The sequence below is a fragment of the Macrosteles quadrilineatus genome, unplaced genomic scaffold (genome assembly GCF_028750875.1).
Source record: "Macrosteles quadrilineatus isolate MER2022 unplaced genomic scaffold, UCM_ALF_1.0 Scaffold_4__1_contigs__length_99947679, whole genome shotgun sequence".
In the NCBI taxonomy this organism is placed as follows: Eukaryota; Metazoa; Arthropoda; class Insecta; order Hemiptera; family Cicadellidae; genus Macrosteles; species Macrosteles quadrilineatus.
In genome coordinates, this window is record NW_026542597.1 from 41,001,699 (window position 1) to 41,016,749 (window position 15,051).

Sequence of the window (15,051 nt, forward strand, 5' to 3'; positions counted from 1 at the left end):
AAAAGAAACAAATAATCACACCTGATTGTAATGCTACTAATATTATAAATGAGAAAGTTTGGATGTATGGATGTATGGATGTATGTTTGTGACAAGTAAACGCATTAACCACTGGACGGATTTTGCTGAAATTTGGCATGATGATAGCTCACATTCCCGATTAACATATAGGCATATTCTTATCTCAAAAATCCTTTCGGGCTCTTCTATGATATGCAAAAGCATTAAAACTACCAACAGGGTGCAGCACTATATTTATTTTGCATTCATGAAAACTGCTAATTTGAACTAAGCAGTAACAAAAAAACTGTGATATGCAATGAGAACTAACTGTCAAAGTAGGATTGTTTACAGTTATGTTTATGTTTTTAATTTCAGGAATAATTTGTGATATTTTGTGATTTTTTTAAAATTTATTTTTCTCTATTGTTTAGGTGAAGAAGTAGAACATAATGGCTATGGTAGATGTGTGATACTATAGAATACTGTAAATTTGAAGTAGTAAATTTGATCAAACTTTGTTCTCCCTCATTGCAAACGCAAAGCTTGAGTATGACTGCAATAAGCATTTTATAGCCAACCCCGTACGAAGGAACGGGTAATCTGCTAGTAAGGTAATAAATTGAAAGAATAGAATAACAAACAAATAAGTACAGCTGAGGTATTTTTAACATTAGGTATATTAAAAGTTCCCTTTAGAAAGGAATTACGACCTTAAAGGGCAATTTATGAAATAATGGATAGTTTTGCGCAACTCATGACGAACATTTTAAGTATATGGTTTATGCGGGTGTGACTTGTAGTTTTCTCAAAAGTTCATGGCTTTGGCTTTATATATAGATAGTCTATAGGCTATGCATGCAGTTCTTAATTAAAGGGCAATTTATGAAATAATGGATAGTTTTGCGCAAGTCATGACGAACATTTTAAGTACAGTATATGGTTTATGGGGGTGTGACTTGTAGTTTTCTCAAAAGTTCATGGCTTTGGCTTTATATATAGATTGTCTATAGGCTATGCATGCATGCAGGTCTTAATTAAATTAAACTTTGATTTACTCAAATACTCGACTCAACTGAAATTGAAAAATCACTACTCGCCCAGCCCTATAAAACTCCAATACATCATGTAAATAATAGTACAGGTTAGGTATCCTATTTAATTACTGATAGCCAAAAAGAATTTAGCCAACTTTATAAAAAAATCATAAAGTCAATAGACAGAAAAACGCTATCACAGTTTAAGGGTTTTGATATGAAATTTGATATCTAGAAAGAGCTGATCCACCATATGGAGAATTTGACCACAGAGAGGTAATGAGAGAGAGATCAGATCAGAGCTAGCAATCTAGTGGGGCTTCAGTTCAACGTTATTCAGAGTTCAGTCACTAAAGGATTAAATGTCTTCTTTACAAAATGTTAAGTCTTGACCGTATCAAAAATTTAACACCTTCTTGATTAAGTTGTTTGTGTTAGCAGAGTTGTTGTTGTTATCAGAGTGTCACCTGTAACAGTCCTGCATGGAAGCCTTTTTCCGCTGCAGCCGACGCGCAAGTGCCTGCAAGTCAGGCATTCTGCGCAAGTGGTCCTCGTGGAGCGACTGTCGCAGTTCTGTCTCTAGTGTCAATATCTCCACGATGTCGTGCCGCTCAGTAATGGACGCCAAGTCACGTAACGGCTGCTTCACCCACTGAGCTATCAACCTACAAGCATATCTGTTGTCAGCATAACGCTTAGTTTAAGGGATTACCATACCTAAAACAAAGGTTATTTGGTAATATTTTCATCAAGGAAATCAAACACCTAAATACATACAGACTCTGTCACTAATAGAATATTTTCCCAAATTGTAAAATGTAATATCTGAATTACTTCTTGTGCTCTTAAATCAGCACAAGATTTATAAATTACCACCACCACTGGAAAATAGTTTTCCTGAGAATTTCTAAAGTAGTTACAATTGTTGTGGCTTTAACAGCAGAATATGAATAGTTTTGTTAGGGTTTTTTAAGAGTAAATATAAATAATGTAAACATAGACTCAAAGAGTTTGAAGGTGAAAAGTGACATCAGCACTAGTACAGGTTGAACAATTCATTAACTTAACCGTACAAAACAAGGGATGGCAGGTAGAAAGCCGGCAGACTGAATCCTCAAAAGACTGAAGACGGATAAGGTACGTCAACCTTTTTACTTTAAAATAAATACCTGTCACACATCAGTTACCTGTGGCCCTGTGGAGTCCTGCAGTGATCCAGCAGTCCTAGGACACTATGGTGTTTCATGTGAGCCGCAGCTGCGCCTGGGGGAGGCAGCAGACTCAGGGCTGCCACTACAGCACTGTCCAGGTGTACCAACCTGCTGTGCTCCAGGGGCCGCAGAGTGAACTGCTCAAAGTTGTCTTGGTCATTGCACAGCTAGAAAGTGAAACAGTTGTCTAAACAAATGTTTAACAATTGGTACAGATTATTATGTACAAGGATAGGGATCTACCTGGTAGACAGAGTCCAGATTAGCCTTGGTAACACACATAAAACGAGACAGAAAACTTAATATTGCGTCCCAGTTAGGGACTTCATCAGAAGGGGAAAGAAACAGGGTGTCTAGTTTATTTCCTTTTTTAAAATTCAAGACTAATTCCAGATTTTTCAAGACTAGTTTTTTTCAACAAATAGTCTGTGTTGATACCAAAATGTATTAATTCTCCTCTTTGTTTAAAGTTCATTGTTGGTGATGGTGAGTCAATGTTGTTCAAAGGTTTATTGCGGACATTTTCCATCACGATGGGAAAAAACAATACACAACGTTTCGGGATCTGGAATCTGATCCCGTCCTCAGGTGAAAATACTTAACAATTACTTAACAACAATACTTAACAATAACATTACAACTAACAATACACAAACGCCCAGCCTTAGTTGGAATACACAACAGAGGGTAGCAGTAAAAAAATATGCACTGTATAGCAGTCAAGTCATGATACAACATGCAAGTAGTAACCAATCGCAAAACACTATAGTCTACAAAAGGTGTAGTGTGAACAGCTCACACAATGGAACACTAATCACACAGTTCGCAAAGAATCCACCAATGAGACTCCACAGTAATGAAACACCGTTGACTTTGTCGCAACAATGAGATAACGATTAATCTTAGTTCAGTTACTCAAAAAACAAATTTTAAGCTGTTCAAGAAGTTTGGTTGGGTTAGGTTAGGTTAGAACGGTGTCATCTAACTTAACCTGACCTAACCAACCAAACTTCTCGATCAGCTTAAAATTAGCAGTAGGAGTAGTTATTCTACTATTTTGTGTTTTCTCCAAACTTATATAGCGTGTGATCAAAAACCTATTCTAAATATTGTATTTTTCATTATTTATTACCTATAAAGGTTTCACTTAGTTATAGAAGTGTAATTGGAAAAATATAGTTAGTTGTGGGCACGTAACGGATTTTGACCAAAAGTTTGTTGTTTAATTATTCTCTCAACTCACCTCCAAGTACCTGACTGCGGCCCCCAGAGCTGACATTGCAGTGGTGAGCCTACTCTCAGGTAGAGAGTTGACTGTTTGCTGTTGCCCCTCGGCGAACCTCAGCAGCCTGTTCAGGTCTTGGTCTGTGTCATCGCGGCTGAACTCGCCTCGCTTTCGCGTCGTCACTAGTAGCCCGCTACGCTCTATAACCTGCAGCAAACAACCAATGTGTCTATATTTTGGTGAGAACCTAATTAAAATTATAGGTAAATTATTTGACAATTGTGTCAAATAATTTACCTATGATCTATTGACCTATGAGCTATGATCAATGATTTTGATTATAAGACGAAATTAAGTTGTCAGTCACAACCATTTGAATCATCCAGATATAAAATTGTTACTCCATTCATAAATAGTCTGGTAAATGTACGGGGTGCGGCAAAAAAACTGACCTATTTTCTTCGGCGCACTGTTCAGCAACAGGCCGTCTGAGGGTAGTGGGAGTAGGCTCGTTGGATAGCCTATACAATGCCATTTTTTTGTAGTCATAGAGCAGTGGTCGCCTGAGCTACGTGCAGTTGTTATGGAGTTGTTTTTAAAAAGTATTGAATTCATTCATTGCAACTCAGCAGCATCGGCAGTTCTTTCAATTAAGGTGACATGGAGAAGTTCGGTTGTGTATCACAATAACGCGGTGGGTTACTAACTTTAGAACGACGGCTTCTGCGTTGAAAAGGAAGCTGAAAGGCCGTCCAAAGTCAGATCGGATGCCAGACAACTAACATTCGATAGAGTTTGTGATGCTGTGGAAAACAGTCCTCGCAGGTCCGCCCGAAAACAAGTGGCTGCCCGAACTGCTCAGTTACACGAATTTTAAGGTTAATTTTCATCCCTACAGATTAATTAGAATATTAATCTGTTTAATTGTGTTATCCATACAGATAATCACGGCAGAACCTCTCCACGTCAACCTAATAGAATAAAAGCACGGAACTGCTACTGAGTTGCAATGACTGATTCATTACTTTTTAAAAGCGACTAGATAACAACCGCACATAGCTCATACAACCACTGCTCTATGACTACAAAAAATGGCATTGTATAGGCTATCCAACGAGCCTACTCCCACTACCCTCAGACGGACTGTCGCTGAACAGTGCGCCGAAGAAAATAGGTCGGTTTTTTTGCCGCACTCTGTATTTAGGCAGCCATTAGTAACTTTGAGATTGAGTTGAAACTTCTACATCCACCAGGTTGGAACTTATTGAGAGCAAAGTATCAACTTACGACAATACCATTTGACTTTCAGTTTTAAGGACTTCTGAACTATTGGGCTATGCTTCAGTGTATGTTAAAGCGATCCACAATTCCATAGCCTCCTCTAATTCAAGGTCGTTGCATTGGTTAGTGGCAATGTCACACCGGTTGGCCTATTGCCAAGGTAATAATAGTAAAAAAACATGTAAACATAAACACTGCACAGACACTATAGGCCTATATAAATTAGTGCTGTTTTGGTTTGCCAGGACAGCTGTTCAGCTACTTTTGTCTCGCCACGGCCATGTATTAGAGGATTCTATGACCATTCTCAACAAGTGTTAAATCCCTCAAATCTTACAGAAATATTTCAAAGCATAAGATTTTTTACTTCAAACACCAGCCCAAAAAACCACTCTGTAAAACACAATGACACCAGTTGTGAAATTACCTTCTTGATGGCTTCCACCTCGGCGGACGACTCTTGGGGTAGAAGACACTCGCGAGGGGAGTGTTGCACCACTAGGCCTTCCAACTCACTATAGTAGTCATTGTCAGCGAACTCGCACACTGAGAAAGTGTGGTCTGTAGTGTCCACGACAGCGACACCAACAACCTACACAGCCAAACTGTAGTATTTAATTTTAATCAATAATTTCACTAAAACAATTTGTTTAAGATTTGTAAAAAAAGTTTCTCTTTAATTTCATTAAAATAATTTCACACTTAGCTCAAAGTGCTACAAAAATTGTAGCGTCTTATCAGTCATTGGTCCAACCTCGTAAAGTCTTACTCCGTAGCTCACTGTCACCATGCAGTTTTGCTCAATTCCTAGACTCATCAAATATTCTCTTTAGGCCATTAGTGTAATTTGATTATTTACTGTATTTGTCTAATTTAAACTGTCCAAACCACTGAATTAACAATTGTTTATAATGCTTGGTAAATATTAAATTCTAAAACAAAAATAAGGTATAAAAAAAAGTAGTCTTGCAGCAATCAATTGTTTGATGGTTTTATACTCTGGTCAATAGAGAAACTAAAGTCATTGCTGCAAAAATATCAGCGTTTAAGCATAGACAAATATAAGAAATATAGATTGTCAAAGGAAGGTTCTACGATTTGCCGCTAGGAGTGCTGTGTAGTTACGTGTACTAACTACACATGACTATTAACTACACGGCACTCCTAGCGGTGGACGCCAGAACTGCAGCACTGCTGTCGGTCTATATTTATTCTATTTGTCTATGGTTTAGGCGTCTACAATAGTTCAACATCTTCACCACAGACCAAGACGACTCCCATCATTAAAGGACACCTCTATCCCCCAGTCATCTCAACTCTACCCAAAGCTATTGAACCACGCAAGGAGATTTAACTATGCAAAACCTTTTTATTCCACTAAATCTTCTTTTGGAGCCCAGCAAAAATGATTAAAAACTCATTTATCATTCAGCTATTGAAGTAATTTTCAGAACACAATTTTTGTAGGGACTTAAATAGCATAAAGGTTCAAACAATTTTCTCTGCTGAATGATTTGACATTTTTATTTGCTCTAGCCATCTGAATTTGTTGAAATCGTATAGGTATCAATTACCTTGGACTTTTGATCAACAGAAGGTCGCACAGATATGATGGCTGAGCCACTCAGTTGTTCTCCACCAGCAAACAGCAAGTCTTCGAACTGCGACAAATTGCCTGGAGAACCCTGTTACATCATACTATTTACGCACTCTGTAGTAAAATGTAGTGGTAAGTACAACCTAAACTAGAAACGTCTTTAAATAGACGTAGAATAGAAACGTCTCTGAACAAGAATCTAAATTAGTCAGACCATAAAGTTGACTGTACATTTAGATAGATAGATACTACTACAATCGAGACACCAGATCAGAGTATAGTTTAGACGAAGGTTAAGTGTTGATTGACTTATATGCGGACTTATACTTGAGCGCTGCGGCGGTTATGTTAGGTTGGGTTATCATAAATAGAAAGTATGACTCATCTGGTATTGTTTGATTCATAACAAAACGAGGAAAGTCCTACAAACATATTTATGATAACCCAACCAAGCAGAACCACCGCAGCGTGCTGCACAATAAGTGGCCTCCGTATAATACCAAAGTACCCAAAAGAAACTACTGTACCGCATTATTTGTTGTTGGTTATTTTGGTAAACTAAACAGTGCTGGGGGATTAATAATAATATTAAGGTAATTAAGGTTATACTGAACTACTTTTTTTCAGTTTGCAGGGTTGCCACCATAGTGAGATGACAAAATTCATGCAGAATTCATGGTTTTCATTGGTATAGTATGAAAAAATTCATAGTCAATACGCTCATACAAGTTGCGGCAAAAAACCAATCTATTTTATGTAGCGCACTATTCAGCAACATGTCGTTTGAGAGTGGTGGGGTTAGGCTCGTTAGAAAGCCTTCACGATGCCATTATCTGTGGTCATAGAGCAGTGGTCACTTGAGCATCGTGCGTTTGTGATCGAGTCAAATTTAAAAAGTAATGAGTCATTGCAACTCAGCGGCAGTTTGGTGATTTTTTGTTTTTTTACTAGGGCGACGTCGATTCCGTCATGTGGCACAATCATGTGGTGGACAATCAACTATAGAACAATGGTTTCTGCATTCAAAAAGAAGCTGACAAGCCACCCAAAGTCAGATCGGACGTCAGACAACTAACATTCGATAGAGTCCGTGCTGCTGTGGAAAACAGTCCTCGTATGCCCGCTTGAAAACGAACATCATCTTTAAACATGTCTGACTGCTCGGTTACACTAATTTTGAGTTAGATCTGGTTCACCCGGCCAAAAAGTCCTGTTTTACCCCCCCCCCCCCCCCATATGAATTTCATGAAATATCCTGTATTCTAGTTTATCTTATTACACAATGTACTTATTGGTTTTATCACAGACTATAGACACAATTAATGGTCTATTGCCTGTGGTTTTATCCTCAAAGCTAAAAACATCAGGCGTGAGAGCAAGAAATTCAGTTTTATTGTTTTATAATGTGCCCCGTTTCAATTTCGTGCATGGTCTAAAACTTCTGTTTTTGTGATTAAAGTCCCCATACCCCTGTACCCATACGCAGGGGTAGGCCACCTAATGATTTTTCAAACCATATACAGTCGAAGATCTCAATACATCGGAAGACTCAGCTGACATCAGCATCTAAGCTAAAATGAATTGGAATGAACTAAGCAATTGTTTCTGAACGTGGAAAATTTTAAATAATCGTCTCCAAATGGTATTCTCTCTTGGTGTTCGTTTTTCTGAACGGTTTTTAAACATGAAATTTTGGCAAATTTAATGGTACCGGTACTGGTTGAATATTTTTTCCTGATTTTGAAAATTCATGGTCTAATGGAGAAATTCATGCATAATCCATGCCTTTTTTCATGGTCACAAGAATTTATGCATAATTCAAGCTTTTCAAGGTTTTCATGGCTGGTGGCAAACCTGGTTTGTTAAATAACAAATTTAATAAATACTGTGATTCTAAAAAAAAAAAACATTTCACACTAAATACTTTATATTTGAAACATTTTTTTAACATTCTATTTTAGTTTCTCGAGATATTTAGTTATTCAATAAAGTACACTAATTATCAGTAAAAGTAAGCTAAATTTTCAGGATAACCTTGTACTCGACAGTCCATGCATTGTTGGATGCTTTGCCAGGCTTGGTGTAGACCTCAACTCTGTAATGCTTCACGAGTAGCAGCTCTCGAACAAACTTCTCAAACTGTGTCTTGTTAACAATGAGGGAGTCCAAAGTATTGCTACCTGAAATCAACAGGCTGTAGTATTTAATTTTAATCAATAATTTCACTAAAACAATTTGTTTTAGATTTGTTAAAAAAATTACTTTTTATTTTCTTCTTTTTTTTAAGTATTGAACCACTGCAGTGCAGTACATCAGTTACTAATCATGGATCTAAAGTTGGGACCACATAAGTTTGCAGTTGAGGGAGGAGCCTATTTAGCATATGGTTTTGAATGAACCAATGAGAACCTTGCGGTGTTGCCAAATCTAATAATACCAGCTGATTTGAAAATATTGCTTAGTATATTTTAATTAATGTTGTCAACGGGCGAAGTGGCAACGTCGCACTAGCCTTGTCTTGTGATTGGCTGGCACCAACTGCAAACTTATGTGGTCCCGACTGTAGTATTGGGCTAGTGTGTGTATTTAAACTTCAGATGTGAAAGACAAGTTGAATGAAAGCAATTTATATATCAGCTGACTATAGCAATTCCAACACTAGGCAAAAGGAACTTAAGGCACCAACTTAATTTTACTAGGTAGTTTTTTAAACTGATAAAACTTTGCTTAACTTTTTAGTTTTTACCACCAAACGTCTAGGCACAATGGAAGGGAATGTTGTCCAAATATCATGAGGTGTTAAGACAATAATAAAAGGAAAGGAAGAGGATGTTAATGAGTCAGACTGGACCTAAAAAGGTTTGCTTGCATCACATCAGGATCAAATCATAAAAAAACACAAGCAGTGACCAAGGACTCGGCTAAATGATATTTTTTGGTTTGAAGACACAAAAAGTACAGAGCAGCAAAGATTGGGAAAACCATGAGAAGTGTCAAAAGGTACAAAGTTGTAAAAAATCGTGTATAAACAGTACTTATAATCATACACTTTTTAGCCTAAGATAACTTCTAAATGATAGGATACATTTGATTTATGAACAACTAAAGATAAATAAAATAGCCAAAAGTAAACTCATTGTAGTGCATTAAAACTATGAGTAGGCTAAAGCATTGTGTAGTCAAGTAACTGTTTTATATTCCCAAAATTTTAGGTGATTAAATCAAATCAAATGAAAAAAAGAAACACCACACTCACCAGAACCAATTGTCTTGATGACAGCAGTGCTCCTAAAAATTTCCTTTGCAGCAAAACTAGCATCGGAACCATGTAAAGTGTAGTACTCGACACGATTGTAGAACCTCACTGTGGTGGCTGGTTTCTGTAACATTTTCAGCAAAGATAGCTTCAGAACCCCATACAAAATGTAGCAATAATTAATGAATTTAGAGGTGGAAGAATATTGGAAAAATATATGAAAAAATGTAAGAAAAATGTGAATAATGTATGAAAAATGTAAAAATGTAATGTTACAATGTTGTTCTAGATGTAATTAGTTTTAATAATGCATAGCCGAGTTAATAATTGAGCCGTCTTTAATATTTAGCAAATAATTTTGGTATTTTCATCTATAAAATGAGATTCGCACACATTAAGATTTTGATGTTTCATAATTTGTATTAAAAGTTTAATTTTTCCCAAATTGAAAAAAATTGCCTGTATTAATACTGAGGTAAGAAAGGGTTGACTTTTCAGGTCTTCCATATTTTGCATGGGCTTGGTGTTCTTTAAGTCTAGTTGGGTTTTTTGTTTTGTTTGGCTGATATATTTTATATTACAATCATTACAATTTATTTCATAAATTCCAGATATGTCCAATTTTAATGGTTTTTGTTAACCCTTTCGATGCTAGAAACTTTTGTCTAATCTTCTGAAAAATGCTAGAGAGTTTTTTTACTTATTTCTTCCGAAAAGTGCTAGGCTTGCCAAGGGACAAAGCCTACTGTGCGAGAAAAATAATCAGTCAAAATAAAATTATTCATCTTAAGAGCGCTGCTAAGGAATAATATATCGAGCCTCGATCGTATGAGGAATCGAAAGAAACCATCGCTGTTTTGAAACAACAACCGATATGCCCATTTAAACTCACACGATCGAAAGTCACGCCAGCATGATACATCGTCGCTTAGCACTGAAATGGTTAAGGATAGAATAATTTTGATTTCAGTAGCTTAATTGGTCTGAAAGCTAAGCTTTATGATGTTTATTCTTGACTTTAATATTATACTTAAAAAAGGTATTCCTTTAGTACCTTATATTGCATTACATTAATTTGCAAATATCTCCAATAGGCCTATAAGTTATTAAGATTAAGTTAAAATTTCTAATCTTAATGAAGTTGTCTTAGGTAACAAAAATTCAGCAAATTCACTGAAAGTTCGCTTTCTCCCAAATTTGCTGTGAGGGTATTTAAAATGGGATGAAAAGTTACTGACAGTTACTGAAAGTTAGCTGACATATCTCACGTTAACAATCATAAATGAACAATTCATCTACAAATAAATTGTTTTTAAAAGGAAAAATTTAAGCATATTACTAATACAAGTAGGCTATTACAATCAATATTAAAACTTCAGTAGGCCCATCCAATAGATGGTTACTGTAAGCTTAGTTAACCTGTACCAAACCTATTTCAATATAAATATTATAATAATTATGCTACACAATGTAAAAATTGTCAAGAGCAATAAATAAATAAATAAACCATAGCCCAGGGGTTAATAGATAAGATAGGTACATAAAATTAAAAGGTCACAAAACATAACACTGATATTTGATAATAATACATGACTTTTTCACAGATTAGATTTTAGATAGGCCTAAATGTTTTCTTTAATCTACATAATTCTCGGTAAATACTAGGTAAGCTACCTGAACCCCTATTCTTTTTCAAAACAATAATTAATTGTGGACAGATAATATTATTATCCGTCTACATATCTCCCAGCCAATTGGATTTCCTTTAACATCCTAAATCTACAAATAATAAAACCTGTTTAAGTTTACCTCAGGCAAATTCTTGAAGTACGAAACAAACACATTTTGCTGGGCTGGATCTGAAAAAGGTAGGTACATTTTATTACAAAAGTAAATGCAGCAGTGTATTTAAATATTTGCTATGCCCTCCAACTTATTGGAAGATTGTAGGAATTTATGGACCATTTCCCACAAAATAGGCTAGTACAGATTTAAATCAAAGTTTGATACATTAACTTATGATGAGCTTAGGCAATGATCAACTTTACCTTTCACATCTTAAATAATTTTGGCTGTCTAGCAGGGAGAAATGATTGATCAAATTTTCAAAGGAATAACATTTTTACTCAAAATAAGAGGTTGGCGGCCTCTTTTAACCTTGCATTTGACCGTCTGACCTGTACCGTGCATTGAACTGCACTGATAAATTTTTGTGGCAGTGACCAGGATCCGAACCCACGACATCGCTGTCTTGGGCCCGAAGTCCGCGACGCTACCAACTGAGCCACCGACACACATAATAGTTAAAATAATTAGGTTCGCCATTAGAAAACTTCAAAGAGTACAAGATTTCAAACAAGCAATGTTAAGAGTGAAACAATTTTATAGTCCAAAACCTTAGGCTACATAGTTTTAATCCACAGTTTGAAAAATTCTCTTTTAGGTCAATAATAGCAACATTAAATTTTATGAGCAAGTCTAAGTCTGCTATAACACAAGCTGAAATTATGCAGAGAGGTATTTGATAGTCTTGAGAAACATTTTGAGAAACAATTTGGTTCTATGATACATTTATTTCATTAACATAAAAAAGGTTTACCAACAGGGTACAGCACTATAATTTTTTTTCATTTATGACAACTGCTAAACTAAACAGCAAAAAAAAAAAAACTGTGATACAAAAGGAGAACTTTATGTTTATGTTTTTAATTTAATAAATAATTTGTAACATTGTACAAACGTTTGATAATTTACTTTTTTATAATGTTTAGGTGCAATGGTAGAATATTACGGCTATGGTAACTTAGGCCTGGATGTGTTATACTAAAGCATACCGTAAATTTAAAGAACCAAACTTTCTAACCGTGTCCTCCCCCATTGCAAACGCAGAGCACAGGTATAACTGCAATAAGCATTTTATACTTATACGCAAACCCCGTACAAAGGACGGTTACTTAAGGTACTTTGCTAGTTACACTATACTACTTAGCTGTTACCCTCGGGCTTTCACCCCGTTTTACTTCATAAACAATTATTGATTTGTTAGGTTAAGCTGAAATAAACAAAACAGAATAAGTCACAGTACCGGTAATACAAACAAATAAGTGCAGCTGAGGTATTAACATTAGGTAGGCTATATGGAAAGTTCCCTTTAGAAAGGAATTGCGACCTTAAAGGGCTTTATGGAAGGAATTTATGAAATAATGGATAGTTTTGCGCAAGGTTTCTCGTCATGACGAACATTTTAAGTATATGGTTTATGAGGGTGTGACTTGTGGTTTTCTCAAAAGTTCATGGGTCTGGGTACTTTGGGCTTTATAAGTTATATAGATAAGTATTAAAGCAGTTTGTGGAAATAATCACTGCTCATCAACACCAGGCCAATTGTTCGATGAATTCGTGTTGCTGAATTAAGTCATTAATTCATTAATTAACTATCAACTTGAACTCTAGCATTGCTGTAACTTGTTGAGGATATATAAGACATCGCATAAGTGGGATAGAGTTAGGTCAATCAACTAATACAATGTTTTACAAAGGTAAGTAGAGTAGGCCTATAGTATCAATTATATGTCATGTCTTACCCAGACCCAACAGTTGAGTTGGTTTAGAAGTCATGTTGAGGACCGTAGGCTAGACAATTAGGCTAATTGTAAAATCTGAAAGTTGAACTTTACGGACGGAATTTAAATTACTCGTCAATAAACCTTCTGTTTTCATCAGTTCAAATAAATTTTAACGTCAATCAACAACATAAAAAACCAGTGAATCAATATTGAAGCAGTGAATAGTGATAACAATATATTCCTACAAAAGTAGAATAGTACAATAAAGTGTTTGTTTAACCTCAAAACGCGAAACTTGTTTTGTTTAAAAAGTTGCAAGGCAGAAGAAGAAAAGTCAACAATATCCTCCTTCCCGCCTTGGTGAGTGAGTTTACTATATTGGTATATTAAAATAAGCTTTCAGTATTATTGCCATTGATTACAATACACTGAGATGAATGTTTCATAATCAATACCGTTTTAGAATTGGAACAAGCTATTTTTTTATTATTTATGGTCCTAAATGAAGAATAGAACTGCGTACATGCGTAACATTGAACTGCGTATACGGTTATTTTTACGCATGAAGACATATATATAAACGTATAAAAATGAAAAAATAAGTTAAACTGAAACTGTAATAATATGATCGGTTAAAAGTGTAAAGTAACGTGTGACAATTCTTATTTTTTTTATTTTGTTATTTTACCTTCCAACGGTCATGAACCAATTTACAATATGGTATACAAGATGATTTAATCTAACTTAAACATTACATACTACAAAAGTAATTTTTTGAAAATGACATGCAGTTATATCAAAATACCCCCGCCGCAGCAAACCTGCAGACTTAGCGAATTTCCATTTGCCTGATTGGATTTAAACTAAAATGTCTCCTTAAAAATATCACATTTATTCCCTATTTAAACAGAATTAGTTTAATGAGTACTTAGGTTTGCTGCAACAGGGAGGGTAAAAAAGTTTTTTTTTAATGTAAAATGTTAAAAGGTACTGTGGTTTAGTAAGAAATTCATGTATTTTCCAAATTTGATCAAAATATGTTCATAAACAAGCAAACTACAACAGTTGACTTATTCTCCATAAGAATAACATGGGCATTTTAAAATTACAATTTTTTTGAATTTTCTCCGTAACAATTAGGCGCATAATAACGCTTCAATATACTAAGTTATTTGTTTTTTTAAGCTCTACAAAATGGTATAAAAAGAAATTGTGAAATTTCGTGTTTTTAGGGTCAAAAATGGGAAAAACCTATTTTTACCCCATAAAACCCCCCATAAACATCCGTTGTCATAGTCCGATCATGCTGGTTCGCGAACTCATTTAAGTTTATCCCGCCTTACACCTTCAAACCAAATTTTATCAAAATCGGACAAAAATTACTCAAGTTATCGTGCGGATGGACACATATATATATATATATACTAGCTGACCCGGTGAACTTCGTATCGCCTAAGTTATAGGTTTCCCCTAAGACAGACCGATGGAAAGAAAGTACCGTTACGTTTAATTTTCAAGATGATCTCGTTCGCATCGCTCAATCACGTCCTGGTTGAAGTTCGTTCGCTACGCTCACTCACCTTTGGGTTGGAGCTCGTTCGCTACGCTCACTCACCTTTAGGTTGGAGCTCGTTCGCTGCGCTCACTTGCCTTCAGGTTAGCTCGTTCGCTACGCTCACTCACCTTTTGGTTGCAAATTAGCTGTTGTCATAAATGTAAAAGAAATAATAGTGCTGCACCCTGTTGGTAATCCTTGTAACTTTAATGCTATTGAACATCATAGAACAGAACCAACTTGTTTAATTGAAACAGCTGTTAAGATTCATTAATTCCATTTCTCATAAGGTTAACATGGGAAACTCCAGAGCCACTGGGGCG

The 15,051-nt window shown here is 35.6% G+C and overlaps 1 protein-coding gene across 1 annotated transcript in view; it reads right to left on the reverse strand.

Annotated features, from left to right (window-relative positions):
* The window catches only part of LOC128992104 (DNA mismatch repair protein Msh2), a 36,829-nt gene extending 23,441 nt beyond the window's left edge, over nucleotides 1-13,388 (reverse strand). The window contains exons 1-9 of the mRNA XM_054415516.1: nucleotides 13,192-13,388; nucleotides 11,417-11,466; nucleotides 9,608-9,731; nucleotides 8,386-8,531; nucleotides 6,329-6,439; nucleotides 5,182-5,346; nucleotides 3,492-3,680; nucleotides 2,225-2,415; nucleotides 1,505-1,702 (exon numbers count right to left, since the gene is read on the reverse strand). Coding sequence (XP_054271491.1) covers nucleotides 1,505-1,702; nucleotides 2,225-2,415; nucleotides 3,492-3,680; nucleotides 5,182-5,346; nucleotides 6,329-6,439; nucleotides 8,386-8,531; nucleotides 9,608-9,731; nucleotides 11,417-11,466; nucleotides 13,192-13,225 — 1,208 coding nt within the window. The 5' untranslated portion in view covers nucleotides 13,226-13,388. The remainder of the gene's footprint in view (nucleotides 1-1,504; nucleotides 1,703-2,224; nucleotides 2,416-3,491; nucleotides 3,681-5,181; nucleotides 5,347-6,328; nucleotides 6,440-8,385; nucleotides 8,532-9,607; nucleotides 9,732-11,416; nucleotides 11,467-13,191) is intronic.
* Between the last annotated feature and the right edge of the window lie 1,663 nt (nucleotides 13,389-15,051).